The sequence below is a fragment of the Phaethon aethereus genome (genome assembly GCF_964289735.1).
Source record: "Phaethon aethereus genome assembly, chromosome: 1".
Classification (NCBI taxonomy): domain Eukaryota; kingdom Metazoa; phylum Chordata; class Aves; order Phaethontiformes; family Phaethontidae; genus Phaethon; species Phaethon aethereus.
Window position 1 is genome coordinate 188,069,060 of NC_138575.1, and position 26,009 is coordinate 188,095,068.

Here is a 26,009-nt window from a genome sequence, read left to right on the forward strand (position 1 = left end):
TAAATGTAAGCATTTGGAAAGAAGAGATAGGGGTAGGCATTCAAGGTTGGGGTATTGCTCCATGACTTCCTGGTGGGTGATGTTGGGAAGCAGGTGCTCTCATCATCATTTCTCAGATGTGTCTCATTGTTGGTGAAGTAATTGTTATTGCTCTATTTGGGTCCAGTGTTAAATGATATCAGCTTATTTTGATAGTAATTTGTTGCATGGTGGTTTGGTGTATTTCAGACAGTTTCCTTTAATTTGCTGGAGCAGGTAATCATGTCTGGTTCAGTCAACCTCTTTGGGAGGTAAAGTTTCTCAGTTTCTTAGCTTAGGCAGACCTAAACAGGATATTCTGTCATGTATCGAGAGTCAAAAATTAGACTGTTTTTCTACAGTCCAAATGACCTCCATGGATCTGTGTCATTCTCCCATGTCCTTCAAAGCCTGAGACAGACCCCAAAGTGCTTTCTTTTATGTCTGGACCATTTCCCCACTGAATTTTACAGGGCTGCAGACCTAGTACACCTGCACTGCCTTTGCAACAAACACTTTTATAGGATTTAGGATGCGGATTGCTTTCCACAAAGTGGACTAGTCACGCACATAAGATGGATCTACCAAAGAGATAGTCACATCTTCCAGAAGTAGATAAACTAATGAATGAAAGTCCAGAGGGAGGAAAGACTTAAACAGACAAACCCTAAATGACAAAGTATATGAAGAGGAGACTTGACCTGAATGGGACCCCCAGAGGACCATGAGGAAGAAAGTGCCTACAAACTGTAGCATGACTTTACGAGGAAGAGGTTTCAGTATTGAATACAAGTCGAAGTGTAAGAAGCGCAGGAAGGTGCTGTTCCTAACCAAGCGTTTGGAAATGCCTCCGTAGCAGACGGGCTGCAAAGGCTCTGGTTGCCAGCACAGCTTTCTGCCATTTCTTTACCCCAGCCCTTTAAAAGGACTCTGAACCGTGTTGCCTGTTTTGCACAGCGCAAGTCAACACCGTTTGTGCTCATTTTAGCCTGGCCTGAGTGAGGAGTTGGTTAAGACATAGAGAGGTCGACAGGCCTTTGGTCCCCTGAGGACCTGGACCCACCAAAGCGGCCAAGGGATGACCCAAGACAGCCTATCCGCAGTGCGTGCCGCTTCCGAGCACCCCAGGATTTGGGGGACAGGGATGCCCCAGACGTGACCAGGGGCTGAGAGGCCTCAGCTGCAGGGTGCATCACAAACCTGAGCGGCGGCACGGGGAGGGCGGCCGGCAGGAGCCGTCCGGCGCGGGGCTGCCTGTACTTTGTTCACTCATGGTGGAGGGGAGGCGAAAAGTTTCGCTCCGCGAGGAGGAGCAGAGCCGACCGCAATCGCTGGGCGACTGGCCCGGCGGTGGAGGCCGGGGCTCCGGGGGCAGGGGCGGGCCCGACCCGGCGCGGCGCGGCCCGACCCTCCGGCCGCGGGCCGGCGGGGGCCGGTCTCTGCTCGGGGAGAGGGAGGCGAGGAGGGGGCGGTGGTGATGTGTGTGGCGGCGGTGGCGGGGGGGTGGTGGTGGCAAGAGACACGCCGCCCGGGGCTGATTGGCCGCCCAGTTTATAAGAGGTACCCGGCCGGGGCGGCGGGGTTGTTTTGCCGAGGTTGGGGAGGTCCGCGGAGCCGCTGGCCGCCTGTGGAGCCGTCCGAGCGGAGCGGAGCTGCCCGCGGCGCGATGCGGCGCGCCAGCCGAGACTACACTAAGTACTTACGCGGCTCGGAGGAGCTGGGCAGCGGCGCCGCCCACGAGAGCGCCCCGCCGCCGCCGCCGCCGCCGCCGCTGCCGGCCCACCCGCACCCGCCGCCCGCCTCCCGCTCCCTCCTCGCCGCCCTCGTCCTCCTGGGGCTGGGGCAGGTGGTCTGCAGCGTTGCCCTCTTCCTCTATTTCCGAGCTCAGGTAAGCGACGCCTTTGCTGGCGCCCGGAGGACGGCGGCGTGGTTGAGGGTGAGAGGGGGTCGGCGCGACCCCTTCCCGCCTACGCGGCGGGCGTCGGGCGCCGGCTGCCGCGCTGTGAGGGAGCGGCCGGGCAAGGGCGGGAGCGACCGCCTCGCACCCTCACTCCTTTCGGAAGGGAGGAAGCTCCTCGCGTTGGCGCGATTAAGGAGATGCATTAAAAAAAAAAAAAAAAAAAAAAAAGGCAGAGAACAACTTCTTCTGGCTCTGAAGTTGGCCCAGCTTTGAGAAGGGGTCGGGCTGGAGGCCTCCCGGGCCCTGCCCGGCCTGCGCTGTGCCCTGGTCGCTGGAGAGGCTCAGCCTGAGGCGTTGTAGGTGGTGCTCCGGCCGCGTATTGGGGTACAGGGTTTCTCAGCGAGGTCGGACAGGAGGGGTTCCTGACTGGGGAAAGCAGCTTTAATGATCCTTCACCTGAAGTCTTGAGGAGCTTTGTTTTTTTAATGATCAGCTTTCAGGTATTTACCAGAGAGCGGTTTGACATGGCTGAGGTTTTTGGCGGCCATAAATGTTTCACCAGCAAGAGAAATGCCTTTAAGGGGGGAAAAAACCCACCACACAATACCACTGGGGATCGTTTGTCCTTTAGACTGCGCAGGGGCAATGCGGAGCGGGGTTTGTGTGTTCGCGGGCATCGGCCAGAGGTGCCCGCTCTAGTTCAGAAGCTCGATTCTGAGAGAGAGCTGCCCCTCGCCCACCAGGCCGCAAGCCTGGCCGGGGATGCTTCAGAAGAGGCAGCGGTGCGCGCAGAAAGGAGCACGGGGAGGAGATGAGGTGACGAGCCGTTAGGCTTTCGGAGAGAAGAGGAGCCCACTTCTTGGAAACGGCACGCTGGATTCACCCGCTGCTGTGTCTCTTACCCCGCACGGCTGAGCCCTCTCAGAGGAAGTGGGGGGCTGCCGGCTGGTTGATTCTCAGGGCTAGGTGTTAGCTTTCTGCTCGGCTTTTTTGTCGGATGCTAATTAGTTCCGTTACTAGCGGGTGTCTCTGCCTTCATGGAAGCGGCATGTCTGTTGTGTGTACTTTTCATTTGAAGTCAGTGGGGAGTGGAAACCTGTTTCTTTCGGTTTACTTTCTAGGTATATGTGCTTGATCTTGATGTAGCAGACTGGATTTCTTAACAAAGTGCACTCTGAAACCAGATGTTGCACAAATGTATACCCACTTAAACAGATGAATGACTATCAAGTATACAGTAACGCCGCTGATCATTTATTATGCAGACCAATTTGTATTTTCTTACCAACAATGGCTTTGCATTTACCATTTTTACAAAAAATGAAATGGAACAGCAGTACAGTACTTAGTTAATCATATTCTATACGCTTCAGAAGAGTGACATTTAGTTTCTGGGACTCATTGTAAAGTAGCTTGAAGCTACTTGTTTGCTTGACAGTGAAATGAATTAATGCCTACTTCAGCTTGTGGCAGAGAAAAGTTTTTCACTGTAGATCTGCATGAACTTGAAAAGACTTCTTTGTCAAAACACAGCTGATAGAAATGCGCAGCTATACATTGATTAATAGGCTAGAGAACCATTGTAATCAAAACAACTAATCAAAGTATATGTTTTGAAAACCTTATTTTTTCATTCTCTTTACCTTCTCCCCCTCCCCCCTATTAAGGACTCTTTCTGGTAGGTTCATGTCAGTGCTTCACCCATGCCTAACGAAGGGTAAAAAGAGCTTTCTTACCATAATGACTATTTTTCTTCTGCTTCCTTGATTTAAAAAATTACATAGTGCGGGTGTAATTCTCCATTTGGCAGCTTAATTCTCTTGCCAGTTTCTTGTTCCTGTAGATTTGGAGTAATGCTGTTGGATGGAGTCCTTTTGTAAACTTGAACTTCCAAAATATCTAAAAGAGATGATGTAGCTAGATGTAGACTTGGCTGAAGTCGTTGCCTGAAAAAGTTCTAATGGAGAAAATGTCTTCGTTGCCATCACTGAAAAATAGAATAAGTGTACTTTTGAAGTAAGTACATAATTCACAATAATAAGATAGGCTAATCCATATTTGTTCACCAATTTCATATTATGAAATAAGATAGATGGAACAATACAGTAGGTCCTGCAGAAGTTAAGTCTTATTTATCTGTCTTGGAAATTATTTCATTTGTATGGGACATGATCCAACCTCCTTCTTTTGAAAAAGATTGCTGTCAAATTTCAGCTATATAAAGCTATCTCAATTTGTACTTTTCAGTACAAATTTCAGCTATCTAAATTTGTATTTTAATAATAGAACTTAAATATTGTGGTGTATTTTGTTAAAATAATGAGAATTTAATAGTGGAAGCTGTGCATCAAAATATTTGAATTGTTTGGTTGGTGATTTAGCCAAATGTGAATTAGCAAGATTTGACTGTATAAGCTGATACTAAGAAATTATACATTTATAAGCTCTTTATAAGTCTATTCAAGAGGGTGAGTAAACTCTGACTCAGTTTTGCCATACACATTTTATCTGTATTTGCATAAAATCATTTGGGCTGGATCATGACACAATATAAGCTGAGACAATAGTTGAGGTTTTGGTTTTTCCTGAGTTTTGTTTATTTTGTGGCTTGACCGTTTGGAATTTCACAAGACACATAACTAAGACTGACACTAGATTTTCACGGGTAAACACATGTTTGTGGCCAAGAAGTAATGCAGCACAATGAAAATGAGACAATGAGCTGGTATATCTAAAAAGAAAGAAAAAGCTAAGAATTAAATTTTACCAATATTCTCATAAAAGTGTTCTGAAATGTAAAAACATTAAGATGTTCTGGCTTTTCTTTTTGGACCATCTTGGACTGAATCCAAGTCATTAAACACTAACAAAATGTAATGGTCTTAAGTGTTTAATTTGCTTATACTTCATGAGGAATATTTACTCATGATCAATGAAAATGCCATGAAAATTTAGTTAGATACTCAGAGCAGCTAGACATCATCATGTGATAGAGACTCATGCACAGCACAAGATGAGAGGGCGAAGGATTTTATTTAACTTTAACTGGTAAATGCTAAAGTATAGTCTCCAAAAGCTTTGCTTTTAAACTTTTCTTTCTGGCCCATTTGCTTAATGTACTTAGATTATAAAAGAGCATCAATTTGGTCTAGCACTGGCTGAACTGGAGGGCAGTGGAACAAGCTGGAAGTGCTCAAATTCAAATGTGGGGGCTGGATGTCTAACTCCCGCAAGTTTAACCTGGAACTCCAGACTTATCCTTTTTTCCCATTAAAAAAAAAAGTCAGTACAGATGTTAAGTATTCTACCACACTGAAGAATTCATGCTTGGATAAATGGGGACCTGGAGGACAGATTTTTATTGTCATCTCATGCATCTGTGGAGCTCTGACTTTAGTGAACGTATGTTTTTAAACAATCGCCTTTCAGACTTCAGCTAAAGTTTCATGAGTGTGCTAGAGCAGTGGCTAACAGGAAGCAGCTTGCTGGGGGTCATTAGCACTTTTTGGAACCCTGGAAGAAACCCTTCTTGGTGGTTAAGAAAGATCGTGGAGTGCAAAGTGATATTTGATAATCTGGAAGTTGGTATAAGTTTGAAAATACGTACAAGTATAAATGGTAGACATTTATTGTAAGGAGTAAGTACAAAGCATGATACTGTAACATTGCACAATTGAGGCAACATTTGATAAGTAAAGTTGGCTGGAATGTATTGTATCTTTTAAAATCAAAATCCATCTTTTTAACATCAGAAAATTGTTTCTTAATTCTGTAAATTCATCTGTTCTCACCCACAACGCTGGAGTTCATTTTGGCTGCCCTGATTTAGGTGAAAAGAGTCCAGACATGCAAGTAAATGATTAGAGAGGCTGAAAATCAAGGGACACCGAAAGATCTGATCTGATTCCAAAGTCAGACACAATGGATGTATACACAACAGTAACATCGGAAAAATAAGCTAGACACTCTTCTATTTAAATGAGTTAATTCCTCTAGGGTATTTAGCTTACTTAACGTGTTATAAAGCTTTCTCTGATGTTTTTGGTTGCATCTTGATGTTTCTTCCAGGTATTAAATATTTAGGACTTCATGCTGAAGGTCTCTGTTTATTCAAAGGCTCACCTTCTGTGCCTTGCAAGTTAGCAAAACTGATTCCTGTAGACCATTCTGGTATGTTGTCTGGCTCTTTAGAAGTCTTTTAAAAACACTTGAACTTGAAAGTTTTTCTGTGCATCACTTCTTGTCCACAGTTTTGGTCTCAGTGCTCGGTAATACCGGTTTACAGCCATGGCAGTTCAGTACACGTTCTTTATAAAGATAGAAGATGCAGGATTTCTGAGAATGCTTTTTCAGAAAAGTGAGCTAATTTCCATGGTTAAATGTGGTGAAGACTAGGTATTCTTTGAAAAATGTAAGGGCAGTCAGGTATGTTAGCTAGTTCCAGCATCAGAGCTTCACCTTATCAAACACTAAATCTCTAGAGACTTGCAGTTTGTCAGGATGGGCTGCACAGCTTTAAGTTGCTGAAGTTAGCAGTTGTGGTGCTTCCATTAAGCTTTCAATCTTTTAACTGTAGGTGCAGAGATGCTGGTTTTCTGTCTTAAGCCTTCAGCAGATAAACTATAGTCCAAATAAGTGCTTCTGTACAATCTGCTGTTACTGTTCTAGCACAGTGTTGTGTGACAGATTTGACTGATTGCTGGTGGGTGATAGCTGAAAGTCTAACACTACACATAATTTGTCATGCTGGACACTCAGGCCTTTACAAATTTCATGATCTTTGTGTTGTAAAACCTATTTTATTGTCTACTTTTCAGAAGATGTGTTTAAATAAATCTAAAACTGGGGTGATAGTCTCTCACAAGTAGAATTATTGATAAAATGAGTATCTACTGGCAGTTATTTGCTGTGGCTTTCTATCTTCTGTCCTGTGGTGTGTGTGGAGGCGGCGAGAGACATTCTGATCATGTTGAAGACCCTAATTCCCTCAGATCTCTAACAATCCCAACGTAAGAGGCTACATCTGGAATAATGGGTCCTGTTTGGGGTCCCTGAGTACCAGAGGCCTATCAGCAAACTGGAGAGAGTTCAGCAGAAGTCCATTCTGACAGGTAGAGACCATCGTGTATCAGAAACGGAGAACTGGATGCTTTGAACCTGAAGAAGAACAGACTAAGGTGAGGGAAGCTAATCACCCTTTTTAGCTACCTAAAGATGGAGCCAGGCTCTTCATAAGTGCCCAGAAAAAAAGAGAGACGGTAATAAATTGCAGCAAGAACAACGGTAGCTGGACATCAAAACCAGTGTTTTTATACAATAAAAGTGGTTACATTTTAGAACAGTTTGCCTAGAGAGGTTGAAAGTTTCCATTGATGGAAATTCCACAAAGCTTGTCTAGACAAGGCCTTTGCCAACCTGACCTAAGTTATAAGTTGGCCCTGCTTCAAACAGGGAGCTGGGCTGGAGACCTCCATAGGTACCTTCCAACCCAGGTCCTTCTGTATTAACTGCCTTTTAGCAGCTGTTGGTAAATATTTTGTGCTTCAATCTTTTTCTTCCAGTTTACAGTTGATTTGCTGAGTTTTGGATACTAGTGGAACATAGTGGGAGAGATGTTTTTAGGGTGCAGTTTTACAGTCATTAAAGCTAGTGCTGCTTTCTTGCTCTTTGATTCCTATGCCTGTCCCTGTACTGATTCTGATACTTGTCTAATACCTAAGTCAGCTGGTTTCACGGTGCTAATCTTCCAGGAAATTAGATCAGCAGAAATTCCTCATAGGTTATTGATTTAGAAGAGGAGATTGAGAGCCAAGGAATGAAATTTTGTGGTGAAGAAGGTGAAAGCACAGACGTGCTGGTTTAGATCAGCTTAAAACAGTTAATGGGGCTGCACTGCAAAAAGCTGACTTTAGAATTCATTAGTTTCTAGTGCTTAATTCATAGTACTGTAATGGCTATACACAGATTTTCTTTTTGATTCTGCTGGGTCAGGCCACCCCTGAAAGATGTTACTGCCTCCAAACAATTCTGTAACTCATCTCTATCCCTCTGCTCAAAGCCATGGCATCTTCTGATCTTCAGGTGAACCTTTTCTGACCTGTTTCATTCCAGATCTGCAGGCATAACTGAGACAGCTAAACCAGGTCACAAGGGCTGACATCGGTCTGAATGAATCAGGTGAACAGCTCTCATCTGGACACTTCAGCAGAAGGATGGTACAAGGCAGCATTTGGTGTTGCCATCCAAGCAACAAATGTTTCTATGCAGTGTGTTACCTGTTGGATGGCTGCCTGGCTGGTGTAGACTGAAATTCACTTCTGTAATCCTAACATTATGCTTTTAAGTTACCTTGGTTCTTTTTTGAGTTAGGGAGTTGAATTTATGTTTGTGCGAACACATAATATAACACATTCTGTTTTGTCTTCTGCAAAACATCCTTTGGATGATCTGTTTTGTTCAGTGTTATGTTAAAGGAAACTGAACACTGGTCAGGCACTACCCATAATGTCTTGGCATTTCCTCATCGTGATTACAAATAATATATTACCTTTTATAAGTCTCAGTTAAAATTGTTCCCTCCATCTTATGCGGAAAGATATAAGTAAATGTTCTTTATTAGAACCACCTTTATTAGGCCACCTGATACGACAAGGTTTTGCGTGCACAAACCCTTCTTCAAGCCTGAAGTAAAAGTGGAATAAATACCAGTTGAGAACAATTGCTGAGAGTCTTAGGCCATCTCTGAAAGATAGTGGTTACTGTCTCTTGAGTGTAAAGTATATGGAGTGTGGGGGAGAGGGTGAAGTGGTTTAAATAATGTTTATGCAATTAAACTGCCAAGGCACAATCTTACTCCTTGGAATATCCTTCCGATTTATCTACGTGATAGAATTCAGAAGTATTCTAAACTTACAGTTTAAAAGTATATTTGATTCAATCACAAAGACTGATTGCTAAAAGTATGTTGCAGGTATTCTAGATTTACCAGTCTTTGTCCCAGGAAGCAGGGTTATTTTGTGGTACAGTTTTATCACCTTTTGGTCTTTCTGAGTTTGTGCCATCTTACTTGGTGACTGTTTTCACGCAGCAATATCTCTTGCCCACAAAACATTTTCAGTGATAACTGGCTTCTGCTCTTCTGTTTCTCCTCATGAAAATGTGCTAGATGTTGCACATACTTTCTCCAAGTTCTTCTACTTGGTGTTTGTGTGTCATCTTGCAAACTATAGTTTTTACAGATAGGATGGCTGTGTATGTTGCCTGCTAAAATAATTGTGACAGTGCACTGGGTGTCAAAAAATGTAATTCAGGATTACTGATTTTACTGTAAGAGTGGGATTCATCTTTAATTTTTCAAAGTCAGATATCCAATCTAAGCTATGAACTAGGCAGCTACAGAAGATAATTCATTCTCCTATCTTTCACATTTGTTGGATGAAATAAACCTCCATATGGGGAACTTTTTCTTCTCCTAATTGTTTACAGTGAAAATTTAGATAATAAACTCAGCTAGGTGCCAAACTTTTAGATGGTTGAAAATTCTGCCTGATTTAAATGCTCTTAATATCTCCTGGACAGACACTTAAAACTGTGGTTGTGCTTATATTTTTGTTTCAGATGGACCCTACTAGAATTTCAAAAGAGCACGCACACTGTGTCAGAACACTTTTTGGACATCAAGAAAATACAGACTTGCATGATACATCCTTTGAAAATCAAGAAGCGAAGTTAATGCCAGAATCATGTAGAGGCATGAAACAGGCTCTCCAAAGAGCTGTGCAGAAGGTAAGTGGCAGACAGACTGTGTTCCTTCATTTTGTGCTCCTGTTGAACTTACAACAATTTTTCCAACATCTGTATTTGGAGGTAAGTTCTAGAAAGTACTTTCTGGTATTTCTAAATAATACCTGAAGTTGCATCCAAGATCATGTTGTGTTTCCTCATGAGCCTGGTAGTCGTTAACCAATTCTGTATTCAAACACATTTTTTCTTAAGACAGACAGATTTGAAGTTGCACTGAGAAAGTATGATTGCAGTTAGTTGATTGGCCATTCTGTCATTTGGATGGGCCTGAATGCTAGTCATTTATTCTAATATTTGTATAGTTTTGCCAACACTTTGGATGTTCATAAGAAAGGACGGTTCCACTTTTTTTTTAAAAGCAATCTTCCTGACTCTTGTTTCTGACAAGGTTCTCCCACGTCAAGATCATCAATAAGCAAAATATTGCCTGAAAGACAGAGGAGATAACATTTGCTCTTGTTTTTTACTCTTTCTTCAACCCAAAACAAGGAGTAGTATCTCCTTTTTTTTCCTGCTTACGTTGCTAGTTCTTTGTTCTGTGCAGACCATTCTCACACTGGCAGAAGAGCTACTTTGCCATAGCATGATAACCGGGCAGTCTTGGCCCAGCAGTTGAGAATGACAGCTTGCTCCCAAATACAGATAACACAAGTAGTCAGCTAAAGAAGTCAGCCCTAATGAAGAAACGTCGGCAAGCCAGATATATGCCACAATCATCTCTTACTGCACTTACTGCCTTTGATCACTTTGTGTGTTCATGACAATGTTTAGTGCTAATTATGGGCTGTTTAAAAGCTGAATATTTGCTACGCTATTTGGTTTTCCTGGCTTACCAGATCTATTACTACTTCTTCACATCTGCATAAGACTTCAGTTTTTCATAAAAGAGACTCCATTAGATTTGAGCTGAACTCATGTGCACTTTACAAAGTGAATTGTACTTGAGTTAATTATATGGTATTTTAATTCTCCTAAAGTTTGCTTTTAACAGAGTACCCTGGGTGACAGATCTTTTTGTGAACAGAACTTAAAGAAACGTAGGAGTTCATGGCTTGTCCCATTTGCTAGCCACCTCCTTGAAAAGCTTAAAAAAAAAAAAAAGGTTAACTGTAGGATTAGTTTTATCTTCCAGCATTTTACAGACAGTCTCACACTACACCTACTTCTGTGTGCTGTGTGCTGATACTAGACTGCTGGTTCATGCAGCTCCCATGACAGAGTAAGGAGCTTGTTACAGTAAGTGAATGGGAAGGCCTGTATTCTGGTCATTCACTGCTGATTACTCACCAAAGGCAATGGCTTTAGTTGAGGCTGCATATCCTGCCATTCTGGATGGAGGTTAAATGCTGCAATGTCCGTGGCCAAGATAAGTAGTGAGTAGGGATAACTTTTTTGGCTGATGACCATTAGTTTGAGAACAATAAAATTTTCCTTGCCAAAGTAATCAGACTCTGAATTTTCTTTGAATGTAACAGAATGTATTAAGCAGCTGGGTCAGTATTCTGGATGCTTTGTCATTGTATATTGATGACACAGAGCAAAATAGGAAAATGTTTGCCTGGGGCTACATTTGCATCTTTTTGGTATATCAGAGAAGTGAAAGAAACAGTGTTAAGGCAAAATTATACTTTATCATGTTCTGTAAGCTCTGCCTTTCATTAGCTCTGCTACAATGAAGGGCAGAGATACAGCTGAACCTCACTTTCAGTTGTGCTAGTCCTTTATGTGTGGCAATGCAGCTAATGTGACTTGAAAGAAGTTTCCTATTGTTTGTGCTTTCTTCACTTTCCTGAAGGAGAATCAAATCTGTGTGTGTTTTAAGAACCAATATCCTTATTTGAATTGGCAGCATGTTAAATGATATTTTAAAGTGTTCCATTTAAGTCACTTAAGTTTTGTGATTTTTCAATATTTTGTCTTTCACAATTCAAGCTGTTCAGGAAACGAAAATAGACAACTTGCTTTTGCTCAGGTTTATGGTCTGGTTACAGCTCTTAGCTTACTGCACTGGTTCTCATCTGGTTTTTTTGCACACCTGTAGACCTAGTGCTTAAATCTAAAGCTGGGATTGACATTGAAAATGAAAGTGCTCTTACGAAAACCAGTGTAGCAGGGCTGCAAGGTCAGGTCTAGAAACATTTGTCTCCTGAAAAAATAATAATTAAAGATTTTCTTTTAATCAAAACCAAATGGTGAATTTCTTAACATATTCCAGGATGAAAATACTGCTTAGGCAACAGCTTACTCAGTAAAAAGCACATTTTCAGCATTGCACATAAACTTTCAAGTAGACAAATAATATACTTTCCTACCCTGTTTGCTTAATTTTTTTTGCTTGTAACCCTAAAAACCTTTTGGCAGTCCAGGTGCACTAACCACAGTTCTTACGAAGACTGTTATGAGCCTGAAGTAGAAAGGACTGCAAACATATCTTGGGTCAATTCATAAGTAACTTTTCCTGGCAATACTCCCAGCTTCTAGCAGCTTGGGGAGTTCGGGCGTAAACTAGTCTCCTACATGGCAACAGAGTACTTTGCTAGACCTCCAGGGCAGCACTTCTAAAGAGATCTATATAATTAGCAGACATTTAAAGTACACATAGTTATGGAGGAAAGTCAAGGTTTTACAAGTAATTGCTGTAAGTTGTTAAAATTTCAGTTTCCATCCTACAACCTTACGTGCCTTTGTTTTTTCTGCAGACAATAGACTACTCATTTGGATAGAGGTTGATCTCTAAATCTTCTGATGAATATTGGTTCATGTACTTTCTATTTCACTTCCTGATTAGCAAGATAATCAGATGCTTCTTCCTGCTATTAGCTGGACTTAAAGGACTCAGGTAGTAGAAGAAACAACTGCATAAAGGAGCTGTAAGATCACAGCTGATGCAATATATGAATGTCCAGAGGGGTTCTCTTCTGATTGGCCTCAAAAGGCTACCTATAGCTGCTCAAAGGAGATACTGAGATATTGTAAAAGCCAAAGGAGAGGAAAGCTTGTTCACAAACGTCACCGGTTCGAATGCAGCCTTGTCTCTGCATCCTCAACATCGGACGTAACTTAGAGGAAGAGTTGTTTTTGTTTTGAAGATGCTGAGATGCTAAGGGTTAAAACCTGCAGCCTGCTGTGGATGAGGAAAGAGCAATTCCCAATTTTCCAGGCACTTAAAGCATGATTTTAGCTTTTAAAATATGAAAGTTTTGCAGCTTCCCAATGAACTTTTCAGGTTTTTTGGATGAAGGAAGACATATTTTTTATTTTTGTGACTGGCTGCTTGTCTGTTGTTTAAACAGTGACTGTATGAAGCAGGTTGGAATGTGGGAAACAGGCCAGCAGAGTTGACTTGGTAGGCAGTGAGCAAATGACGCAAAGATATACAAGTGCAGCTTATCGTAAGACTAACAGAGTGGGGAGATTTTTGTGTACAGTTTTTCAAAAAATAACTCGACAGCTTGGTAGATCCCATGGCTCTGTGTGTGGCAGTCTTAAGAGAAGTCACTGGTAATATTTTGTCAGCAGTTCTCATGCCATTGTAGCAGTGTCTTAGTGACAGGTTCTGTTGAGCTGTTTCTGCTTTCTTAATGGTAGTGTACATTGTGATTAGGTATGAGGTGCTTAAAGACATTCAGGTGATAAAGAATGCAGTTGATACTTAAGAGATTTTTGAAAATCCTAGCTCTTAATTCCCTGCAGTAAGGATACCAGGGGATATTTATAATCTCACTGAGAGGCCATCTTTAGACATCTGGATATCTTCAGACATCCACTGAAAAATGAGGTCCTTGAGTCCTTCTGGGTCAGAAGCAAGTACATGCGAAAATGTTTTTCTAAGGTAGTTTGTGTATCAGCCCTTTGGAACTGTAGAAACATGAAGTAAAATATCAAGTAAAGTGTTGAACTGCTTACTCCTCCGGAGGAAGCCCACAGCTCCATCCCTGTAATCTAGGGACTAGTTAACGTATTTCAGCTTCCTTTTGGAACCCTGGACAACAGAACAGAAAGGAATATCAAAATTTTGTGGGGCTGGTCAGAATCAAGTGAAAAACTTGACACTAGTCCAGTGTTCGGAGAGCTCTGCTGACGGAGGATTTGTTTTCTGGCCACAGGCTAGCCACTTCTAATCCAGTGACAAGCACACAGAAGAGTCAATGAACAGGAGCCAGTCTCTAGCTCTTTTCAGTGTGTTGGTGTTGGGCTCATGCTTATTATCTCCCTTTGGTTGTAATGACACTTGCATTCTTAATTGCATAGTAGCATAGCTTCAAGAGGAGTACAGGAGAGTGTTCCTGTCAGAGAGAGATGCTCCTAGGAAACAGGAAAGTAGGCTCAGACCATCAGGACAAGGAGAGCTGTGGACCCAAGTCTTCCTGAGTAGTTGTTCTCCTTACCAAGTGGTGATGTTGCAGATGAACAGCACCACCAACAGTTAGAAAGCAAGCAGCTCAGACTGCATTTAATGAGGACCTCAGCCTTTCGGCATGGAAGATGAGCTGAGTCAGGCTGCTACATCTCAGAAGGTGAGGTATCCAGCTGCTCAAGCTAGAGCACCAGAACTCTATAGTGCAGAAGCAGAACTCTGTACTCCTAAGAAGAATGTAGGTTAAGAGGAGGATAGCAACTGGCCAGTTCAGGGGCTTCAAGGGCTGTGCAGTTACCAGCCACGGGATTTTTCTTAGTACCAGTTTAGATAATAGGAGATTAAAATGTATATAGCTCTTTTTGGATCTGCCCAGCAGGCTCTCCAGGCAAGGACATTATCACATCCCCCAGAAAGAAGGGATATGAAAGCAGACTCCACACCTGAGAAGTTTCCACTAAGAAAGCAAAAAAACAAAGGAGTCTTCCCTTTCTAGGGGAAGGGTTGGGAGTAGGTGTGGTGGAGTAATCTCTGAGAGTGTTGTCCATCTCCCAGTCTCTTTCACCTTAAATCCTGTTCTCTTCAGAGGCTTTTGCCACTTTTTGCAGTATCTAGTACTTGCAATTTTTTGTTGTCTTCCTACTTCTGATGAAGTTAAAGAGCTCAAGTGTGGCTAGAGGCTGATGCCGGTGTGCAGCTCCTAGAATTGAGCTTCATTTTCATGCTCCTAGAACTGACACTGAAGTAGGAAGATAAGAGAGGGGAAGTGAATATAAATGGGGGAGGTGGACATGAGTTTTGCTTCTTTTGAAGTTGTGATTCCTCTTCTCATCTCTACAGCAGAAAGCATCTTAATGTTTCTTATCTACAAAATCAGCATCTCTCTGCTGAAGTATTATGCTTTGATAGTCATTCTACAACTTCCATACTGCTGTGGCTTTTCATTTTGGTTTAACATTTAAACACATACTGAAAGGGGAAAGTGAGAGTAATAAATGTACCAGCTAAGGTGTTACAAATTTCACTGTGGCTGCAAAATTACATAAAAGCGGGACTCAAGGTGTTTTCAAAGTAGGATTTCAACTTCTAAAACACTGAAGTGATTGAGAGCAAAGTGGAACATTGCTGATCTGGCCAAATCTGAGGCATATTGCATATACATGGAATTAAATCAGACGAACAGGAGTGTGTGTGACATAAAGACAAAACAAAGGACCACTCAGGTTTCAAAGATGATATGATTTGCTATATTCAGCAAAATGTTTCCTTTTACTAAACATCTTCTTGACAGCTCCATGTTATGAGGTATTCTGAATAGCAAGTATTTTTTAGGAAGCAGAGATGGAGAATCATGGGGGAGCAGGGGACAGAACTGAGGATTGAACCTAACATTAGAATCATAGAATAGTTTGCGTTGGAAGGGACCTTTAAGATCATCTAGTCTAACACCCCTGCAATGAGCAGGGACATCGTCAACTAGATCACGTTGCTCAGAGCCCTATTCATCCTCACCTTGAATGTTCCCAGGGATCTATGGGGCATCTATTACCTCTCTTGGGCAACCTGGGCCAGGGATTCACCACCCTCATTGGGAAAAATTTCTTCCTTATATCTAGTCTAAATCTACACTCTTTTAGTTTAAAACCATTACCCCTTGTCCTGTCACTACAGACCCTGCTAAAATGCCTGTCCCCATCTTTCTTGTAAGGCTTCTTTAAGAACTGAAAGGCTGCAATAAGGTTTCCCGAGGAGCCTTCTCTTCTCCAAGCTTAACAACCCCAAGTATCTCAGCCTTTCCTCATAGAGAAGAGGTGTTGAATCCCACTGATGATTTTTGTGGCCCTCCTCTGGACCTGCTCCAACAGGTCCATGTCTTTCCTGTGCTGAGAGCTCCAGAGCTGGATGCAGGACTCCAGCTGGGGTCTCACCAGAGCAGAGTAGAGGTGCAGAATCCCCTCCCTCAACCTGCTGGCCATGTTTCTTTGGATGCAGCCCAGGATACGGTTGGCCTTCTGGGCTGTGAGCACACACTGCTGGCTCATGTCCAGCTTTTCATCCACCAGTACCCCCAAGTCCTTCTTGCCAGGGCTGCTTTCAATCCCTTCATCCCCCAGCCGGTATTCATACCAGGGGTTGGCTTGACCCAGGGGCAGGACCCTGCACTTGACCTTGTGGAACCTCATGAGATTCACACAGGCCCATTCCTCCAGCTTGTCTAGGTCCTTCTGGATGGCATCCCATCCCTCAGGTGTGTCAACTGCACCACTCAGCTTGGTGTCATTTGCAAACTTGCTGAGGGTGCACTTGATCCCACTGTCTATCATTGATGATGTATTAATATTTCCAAGACTCAGTCGAGGCTTATAATAAGAACAGGCTGCTTAGTTTTTTGAAAACTGCTGTTTGTATGTTTTCTCAAGAAGAAAACAGGTGTGGATTATTAAAAGCAAGGCTTTTTGTGGTGCTTGATGTCTGTTACTTGTGCTGTTCTTGATTCTGCGTAACATGAATTTTAATACGAATGAAACCCATCTGCAGTTTTGAAGAATGCATACTTCCAAACTCTGGCACCCAGTCCATTTGGCCCAGTACAGATGTGGAAGATGCTTAGTCCTTCAGTTCCTGCATACCTTGTTAGAAGTGAGCCTTAAGTATAAAGCCTTGTAGTCTTGCAACCTTCCCTGTTAGTGGTCAAGTGAGAGGGGTGGAGGTTTTCATTTACCTCATCATCTACCTCATCACAAATGAAATTCAGAACTTGGCTTTCCTTAGTTGCTAGTGTCATTACACACTAGTCCTTATGTAGAACTGCCTCTTTCGTTACCTTTTGTCCCCAAGTGATTAAACCCATTCATAAACTCCTTTGTTTTATGTGATGCATTCTTAGCAGTTATTGTTCCATTATACTTACAGCAATATTCCAAGTGCAATAAGTAGGAAAGGTTGTAAATGTCCAGTCACTACTACTTCAGTAAATAGTGCAGTGATGATACACACCATCGTTCCTGTCCACCTTTATCAGATGTATTGGATAGAGGGAGTAATTTGATTGTGGCAGCTAAACTGTGTGTTCATATTATACATCATATAAATATGAGAATATATACGCCAGGCATCTGAACATACTGTAAATAGAACAACACCCACATATGCATACACTCAAGAGTGTTGTAATTGTGCAAACTAACTGCAATATACAACATTACAGAACCAAGACAACATCAAAGCAATGGCTCTTTCTCATTTTAGGAAGTCCAGCGTGTCATGGGAAGAGTGCCGCAAAGACCAGAAAAAGGTAGGTGTTGGCTTGTGAATAAGAAATATTTTAGTTTTACTAAACTTATCTTTCTGACTTAATGCAATTTTTTTTTGTATGTCTAGCTGCAATGGAGGCATTAGGAATGGATCTGTACAAGAGAAACAAACCTGAGAAGCAGCCTTTTGCCCATCTCATTATTGATGATAAGAATATTCCATCTGGTGAGTTCAGTTTTAAGTGAATACTTCCAATGTATACTACTACTGTAAATGTATTAGAGTGAAGTATATGAAAACAGTCCAGCAATACCAGCAACAGACAGGGGTTTCAGAAATGGCTGTTGATAATGAGAATGAATTGGTTGTGTTGAAGGATTTCAGAGGCAGGGGTATTGTTAACAGGAGGATAGCTCCCCTCTGCTTCAGGTGTCTTACATCAGTCTGTTATGTACTGAATGGCGTCCATGTCAAATGACCAGTTTTCATGATCAAGCTCTGAGGGCTTGGCCTGCCTCTTTGTGCTGTCTTCAGGTGAGGAATGAAGATACGCATTGAATGCTCTCCTCTGAAGTTTCTTATTTTCCACTGGACATCAGCTATAGGTATATACACACACAGATGTATGCATACATACACACAAAGATATACCAGCACAAAGATTGTCCAGAATCCAGATCATGCAGGTTAGAAGGTGTTTCCCTTCCATTGAGTCTAAGATTTTTTTTTTATCCCCTGTTGTCAGATGAATAAATGTGTTGTTTTGTGTTGTAAAATTGAATGTCTTATGTCCACCTAGTCAATCCTTCATAGCAACACTCCTCTTGTGTGCTGAAGTGTAATCGGGTCTGTACTAGGTGACACAGCATTTGTCTTCATGGTGGATCTGGAAGCTGAGAATCTTACATGAATACACAACACACACACATCAGGTGCCCATCAGTGTAAGAACTCGCTATAAAGAAAGCACATCTTTCATTTTGATGTGTTGAAAACCTAGAACTGCAGTCCCAGTGTCCTTATTACAACTTGCTTGCCAGTTCCCTGCCCTCTGTGGGTACGTTGCACTCCCATAGCATAGGGCTGAATTTATAGCACGTGATTCCTTCTCCTAATGGCTTGTTGAAAAGGTTTTGTCATATTCCATTCATTACTGCGTTGCAGGGCTGGTATAGACTTTTTCACATCAAGACTCCCAGGGCCTTCCTGATGTTCAGACATGCCAAAGCTTTACAAGGATCTGTCTGCATACATCTAGTGCAGTAGCAGGAAGATCAAAGATCATAGCATTGTACTCTGAGCAACAGGATTTCTGGTCAGTGTGTTGACTTGGATGCAGTATGTTTCTGAGCGACTGAGTAGGGGGAAAAAAAAAATGTTTCTGTTGCTTTTATCTGCCCCTGTGGTAAGAGGATGGCATTCTTTTACCTTGCCAGAGCTCTTATTCCCCACGCACCAGGTATCTTTGGATGGCTTTGGGAATATCCTCGCTAGTACAATATGAGGGAACAAGACATGAGTCTGCCTTGGAACACTCTAGAGGAAAAGATTAATTCCTACAGTTTTAAGATAACCTAGTGCTGTTTCCTTTTTTGCCCTGGGGCGCTGTCAGTTGAGATTTTTCTCTCTGTATTCTCAACACAACAATCATCACTGGTGTGGTAAAGTCAACCAGTTTATTCTGAAGCTATCAGACAGAGCATCTCAAAATAGGATGGGGCATTGATCACCACTGTTGTCTTCCTCTGAAAAGGTGTATGTTCCGCAGTCCTGAACTCCTTGTTAATTAAGCGATGTGCATTGCTTTTCTGTTTTCATATAGCCAAACCGAAGGAGAATGCTGTGTTGAGGCTTGAAATCTGTGATTGCAGCAGCCTGCATAATACTACCTTGCTCTATTGAAAGACAAAGCACTCCTGTACACAAGGGGTTAGCTTCTTGCCTGAAGGGATAGGATTCTTTCTCCCTTCAAGTGCATTGGCATTGCCAAGATGCAGAGCTTTATAAGCAGAGAGCTTAAGGAGCTTGTGAGATGGCAGTCAGAACTTCTACAAGCTTTCTTATTAGCTCAAATGCCTCCTGACAAGCTTCTATTTCAGTCAGATTTTGGCTTTTGACATAAGTCAGCAGTAGAAGATGCAGTATCAGTAAACTTGTCTTAGCATTTTGTCTTTGGAAGGATTCAATTAATTTGCTAATCATAAAGACAGATCACTTAAATCTACAGAAGTGGAGTGTGTCAGTGTCAGACTTTGTTAAATCCACCTTTTCCTGTGGGGATTTTATTTGCTGACTACCTAGATGTTGCTGTAAACTGTATTTTTATCAGGGCTAGAAGCCTATAATTTTTACTGCTGTGCATCACTGCATTAACCTTCCAGGGAGTGATGTAGCAGAATGGCAAGGGAGGCATTGCTCTTTCTTGCTCTCTTCACTTTTTTTTTTAATAGCACAGACTGCGAGAACTCTCAGAAATACAATGCCTGTGACAACAAGCTGCTTTGTTTCTCCTTGGAGCAGATCAGCTCCTTACCAATGTGATTAGTTGGACATACTCCCTCCTGATCTGGCACATAATGGCTTCTGCCTCTTTTTGGAAGAGCATTGCTAGGATGTTAATCATGAGCACAGTTTCTGTGGTCCTTGTGGGCGTTGCAGCAGTGAGGGACTGCATCCTTACGGATAGCTAGAACCCTGAACCTACGGGTTGTGAGGCACTTTATCATGCTTACTGGTATGAGGCAGAACCCACTTGGCTGGGTAGCATAGAGGTTAATGACAGGCATGAAGGATGAAGAGTTTGCCTGAGGATCAACCAGGCAAAAAACCCAGGAGATTTTCTCTCCCATCCTGTTTCCTCTGACTGCAAATGGCAATTTCTGTTTTCTTCCTGTGATTCCTTACCCTACGTGTCTGAAATCCTTCTAAATTGTTTTGTGCCATCCATGAGTCTGGACAGATCTTTTCTTAGTATTTTAAGGTTCTCTACTGTCATCACTCTGACCCCAAATAAACAAGTCAGGAAAAAAAACCCGTGTTTCATCACTGTCAAACAGGATTTTATTTTAAGTAGTTTGCCACTGAACAAGCAGTGTCTCTGAGGAACATTTTCCTTTTACCTGTTTCACAATAATATCAAGCCCCAAATGGACTTTTGCAGCTGAGGGGAGTGTGAAGGAGGGGGAAAATAACCCTTCCCAGATCTGGGTGTCCCCACCCATCATTTGGCTGCAGAAACCGTAGTGGTTTGGCTTGCTGTGTGTATTTTTTAGGTTTGCTGCCTTAGGTTAAAGCTGGATGCTTGCTGGTTGCTTTTTACCAGAGCTCACTATAAATGCTACCTAGGTTTTAAATGAAAACAGTGAATTTTGGTTTATAAATTGATTACAGAAATTAGTCACAGTTTAAAGGAGAAAATCACAAACAGAAAAAAATGCAAATGTTAAATATATTGTTTGGGATGTGAATTGATACCTTTAGCTGCCTAAGGAAATGTTGTAGTATTCTGAGCTGTTTACAACTACAGGTTTGGCTTAGCTGCCCTTTGCCTCCAAAAAGTTTTTTCAGAGCAAACAGTACCTTGGTCCTTCCCTCAGGCTTTATTTATACCTGAAAGCTACTTGGATGCAAACATACTGTCAATACAGGGCTACTTTCTCTTCTGTTACCCTCCCATCATCTTCCTTCTTAGTAATTAGTTTTATTGAAACTCATTTCTGTTAGTCTTAGTTCTTGCTCACAAATGTCCAAGACACTGTTTTGATTTGTCTTCAGTTACCAGGAAAAAAAAAGTGTATTATCTTGACTTTTTAAAAAATGCTTTTTACCATGTCTGGAAGGTTATCTTACTATCTCTGACCTCTTCCTTCTCTGTCAACATGACTTACCTTGTGCTTTTTTTTTTTCATGGCTCCGTAGTAAATTTTATCACAGAAGATAATGTATTGCAGCATTTCTGACTGTCCCATGGCTTGGGTCATGTTTCAGTTTCTGATATATGGACAAATGATTTGGCAGTTTTATGCTCCAGTTTTCTCCTCTGCCTGTGTTTTGGGGTACTGATTGTTTTGGTGTCTCCAGATTTGTGTGTATTACCACCAGAAGTGCTGAGAGCCTGCTAGCTCCTTCCATTAAAGGTTGCATGGCATACCTTCTACCAATGCATCTTTGTGCTGTGCTGGTTGTGGCATGCCTCTTCTGAAGCTCTGATTTGTGGCAAAATGCCCATCCGCCTCAGTTAATACAATCATAGCTTTATGATTTAGATTGGAAGGGAATTCCAGAAGCTATGTAGGCTAATCCCCTGCTCAAAACAGATAGGTTCATCTTCCATCATCTCTTGGCCTGTCCCTCTACCTGACCATGGATGAATGATGCATATTCCCCTCAACATCAAAACAGTGTGAACAAACTTCACCCAGAGCCCCTCTCAGCATCTCACTTACAAGCAACTGTGGCACCTGTTTTCTCTTCCCCCTTCTTCAGCAGAGAAGCATATATTCCCAGTAAGGATTTCTTCAAAATTGCTACTTGATTAAGACTGGCAACTAAAAAGTTTACTTGCCAGGTAAATAAAATCTGCCTAGCAACTACCCAGTGTGCCACCAGTCAGTCACAGCATGCCAGCATGCCTTCTGCCCTGTCCCATGGATACATTCCTGTCCCAAATCTCTGATGTTCCGTCCAAGCGGTGATTTCTTGCCTATCCTCCTAATGCTGAAGGTAGCCCAGCCTACTTGGGGCAATATTTTGGCCAGACTTAACACTGTGCACAAGAAGTTCTACAACATCCTCAGCTATCCCCAGTGCTTCAGACATGTACTCTGGTATCTCTATCTCAGAATCTCTTGCAGGTGAGTAATTCCAGACTAAGAGACTTAAGAACTTAGTTTTGCTTCCAATTAATTGATGGTTTTCAGAAGTTTTTTTGAGGCATTGCAGAGAAGACACATCTCTATATGATTTTGTTTTTATAATTTCTACCTGGCTGTACTGGAGCCATAGGGAGCAAGTATTTATGATCTGCCTTTGAAAGCCTGGGTTTTGCTCGAGTCTTTGTGGAAGAATGCCAGAAGCTTTTTGTTCTGGATTACTGTTAAAGTATTCCTCTCACATGCAGAAGTTGCTTGCCCTTGGCAGTTAGGGAAGACTCATAGCTCTCAGTTCCCCTGTCCCTGCATGTCTTTCTGCACAAACAAATCCAGGAGGCATCTTTTTAACTAGTTAAATATACCTGGGACTTTTCCTCAGCATGCTTGTGAGCACTGGTGGTTCTGGGTCATGCCTCGATACATGCTTGGAGGAGAGGGCACTGGGCCCTGCCATACGGCATGGAAATTTTGGTGGGAATAGATTGTTTTGGTTTGATGTTGGGAAAATAAGGTACTGAATATTCCAAGCAGGCATTTACATGCACTGGGAGCCTAAGGTGTGAGGTCTTCTGATGCCTGTGTGGACCCGCTGCTGTGGGTACCTGAGAGGGAGCAAGTGGAGTTAGTTTTGTGTGCTGAAAATTGCTAGTGGTTAGGAGGACAAGTTGGCCAACTCATCCATTGTGTTATGTCCTGTGTATTACACTGTATAAATGGTAGAGTGTTAGTGGCTTGTGCATATCAGGAAGGGTCAGGGCCTGCATGGCTTTCTCAGGACAGTGGTGTTTCCTCTGTGTGGGCATGCCCATGGGCCTTGGCTGGATCTTCCACTGTTGCCTATGCCTCTGTTTTTGCAGGCAGAGGCTGTGAGATGAGGTGGGTGCTATAATGGGATGGTGTGAAGCTGAAGAGGTGGAAGTGACTGTGGGATATGTGCGGCAGGCCCTCCTCCTCAACAGAAAATACTGTGATAAACCTCTACATAATACACATGCTGCAGTAGCAGTGCTGTCTGGGCTGGTGTTGCAGGCTGCTGCTTAACACGGTGCCACCAAAACCAAACTGAAGTGTCAAATGTGACCAGGTTTGGAAGGAAGACTCACGTACTGTCTCTCAATGCCTATCTGACCTCCTGCCAGGCAATCTCTTAGCACAACCTCAACAGTAGAATCATAGAATATCTTGGAAGGACCTGTAAGGATCATTGAGTCCAACTCCCTGCTCCTCGCAGGACTGCCTAAAACTAAACCATATGACTGAGAGTGTTGTCCAGATGCTCCTTGAACCCTGACAGTCTTGGTGCTGTGACAGCTTCCCTGGGGAGCCTGTTCCAGTGACTGACCACCCTCTCAATGAAGAACCTTTTCCTAATGTCCAAAGAACCTTTTCCTAATGTCCAGGATCTACATGAAAAAACATCTGAGATTTGGCCAACTTGAAACCTCAAAGAGATGATACAGTGTGGGTAGGTGGTGATAGCACTCAGGAGGTACCTTTTGGGCCAGAGTTCCTGGGGGACATTTGTACCTCTATATGTGAAGTTAGCTTTCAGTGACAGTGCTGAGCTGACAAACTAATCAAAACATCTCTAGTTTCTCAGCTCCTTTTCATTCTGTTCACAGAGCATTCAGTCACCTGAACAGATAAGGGACAGCTTCCTGTTTACCAGGCCACCATTGTGCAGGCAGAGCTGGAAAAGCTTACCTGTACCTGTTAGAAGGAATTTTTTTCCCCCCATTTTTTTGGTGTTCTCAGATGAAGGTGTGTTTGCCTTTGCACCACTACAGTCACAAGAACATAAAATATGTGCACTAAAGATGCACAATTGCACTGATTTTTTTCCCCCATTTTTTTTGGTGTTCACAAATGAAGATATGTTTGTCTTTGTACCACTACAGTCACAAGAACGTAAAATATAGGACGATTTCATAAGCTTTCTCTTTGGGGAATAACTTGGTTTTGGATTTTATTTAGTTATTCCTTGCAAACACTTACAGGTTAAAGGCTGATAACAAGATTTGCTGTTTTGTCATTAGTAACTTTTCCTTTCAAATTCCTCTCAAGTATTTGTTACTTGAATAGAGTTTTAGGTGGAACACAATTTCTATACGGAGCTTGTTGCATGATTGCTCAGCATAAACTATTGGACAAGTAAATGTTTTGGACCATGGTCCAGCAGCTGTTCTGGTGGGAGGGCAGACAGTTATAAATAGCAAGCCAAATATGGCAGTACATACATGATGAAAAAAGGAAATTTCTTATGAATTTTTATCATAATTGTCTAATACTCACTTTAGCCTATGGAAGTGTAGTTGCTATTGATTCTAAAAACCCGTGGATTGCTTTCTAAATGTTGAGTTTTGTTACATGTTTATAAATAATGATTTTTTTTTTTTCCTCCCCTCTCTTCAGGAACTCGCAAAGTGAACCTCACATCCTGGCATCATGACAAAGGCCAGGCAAACTTATCAAATATGACATTCAACGATGGAAAGCTAATTGTTAATCAAGATGGATTTTACTACCTTTATGCCAACATTTGTTTTAGACATCATGAAACTTCAGGAAACCTGACTAAAAGAGGGCTTCAGCTGATGGTGTATATGACTAAGACAAACCTTAAAATAAGGCGCTCTGATGTGTTGATGAAGGGAGGAAGCACCAAATACTGGTCAGGGAATTCCGAATTTCATTTTTATTCTGTCAATGTAGGAGGGTTTTTTAAATTAAAATCTGGTGAAATGATAAGTATCCAGGTATCAAACCCATTGCTACTGGATTCATCACAAGAAGCAACTTATTTTGGGGCGTTTAAAGTAAGGGATTTAGACTGAATATTTCTTTGGCGTGCTGAAAATTGTTTGGGTTTTTAATGGTCCAGAAACAACTTGAAGACAGAACTGAAAATCTTTTGCAACCCGATTGCATCTGTATAAGCCATATATCTCTAAAGACACATTTTTGCCCTCTGCTGACTCCTGTGGGAGTCCCACAAATGCACAGAAGGGCAAAATTACATAGTTCTCCTGATTCAGTCTTATAGCAGTTTTACTTCATATGTTTCCACTGGCTTCAGTAGAGTCATTATGACTTTCACATTGGTGTAGTTGAAATCAGAGCAATTAGTATTATTGAACTTCTGTTTCCAATTTCTGCCCTGACTTTTTAACCTGTGCTACTCTTACTAGTTTTGGCGCAAACATAGGGCAGGACAGAGCTTGGCTCCCAGCTTGCATTTAGGGCTTAGTTTTGCTTGGGGTTGAGCGTTCTGACTCCGAGAGGGCACAGATTGTGAAAGAATGACTAGTCCCATTTGATGTGGCTTTTCACGTGCTTAGTTAAGCCTGTTTTTGCTTTGCTGGATTAGTGTTGGAGAGCTCAAGCCGTGGCAGAAATGAGTTGCAGAATGTCTAATTGGTTTGATTTAAGTTTTTACCTGATTAAAAGTGCTATTCCAGGAAGAAGGGAGATCATCTGGCCTTGGAGTTCTAAAAGGTTAATTACAGGTCATTTTTATTATTGTTGCACAGTTAATTGCAAATACAGACTGCCAAAATACAATGTGCCTTTAAAGTATTACATTGTGCCAGAACCTGCAAAGACATTTTTTAGACAAAAAGTATGTATTTTTATATTCTGTAATATCTAAAGTTATATTTCAGGTGTAATGTTTTGTGTAAAAAAAAATATGTAAATTATATTGTCCTATAGTATTTGATACAAAATATTTAAAATCTCTTGCTGTTTGTATATTTAATGTTTTAAACTGTTTTTAATGTACAGACATGTTAAACTGGTGCACTTT

General features: G+C 42.0%; 1 protein-coding gene across 1 annotated transcript; it reads left to right on the forward strand.

Annotated features, from left to right (window-relative positions):
• Positions 1-882: 882 nt before the first annotated feature.
• Positions 883-25,038, forward strand: TNFSF11 (TNF superfamily member 11; the record flags this gene model as incomplete). Its single annotated transcript, XM_082005635.1, has 5 exons — positions 883-1,906; positions 9,536-9,703; positions 17,328-17,373; positions 17,460-17,558; positions 24,617-25,038. Exons 1-5 carry the CDS (start codon positions 1,496-1,498, stop codon positions 25,036-25,038), a joined length of 1,146 nt encoding a protein of 381 aa, XP_081861761.1. The 5' UTR covers positions 883-1,495.
• Positions 25,039-26,009: the final 971 nt, after the last annotated feature.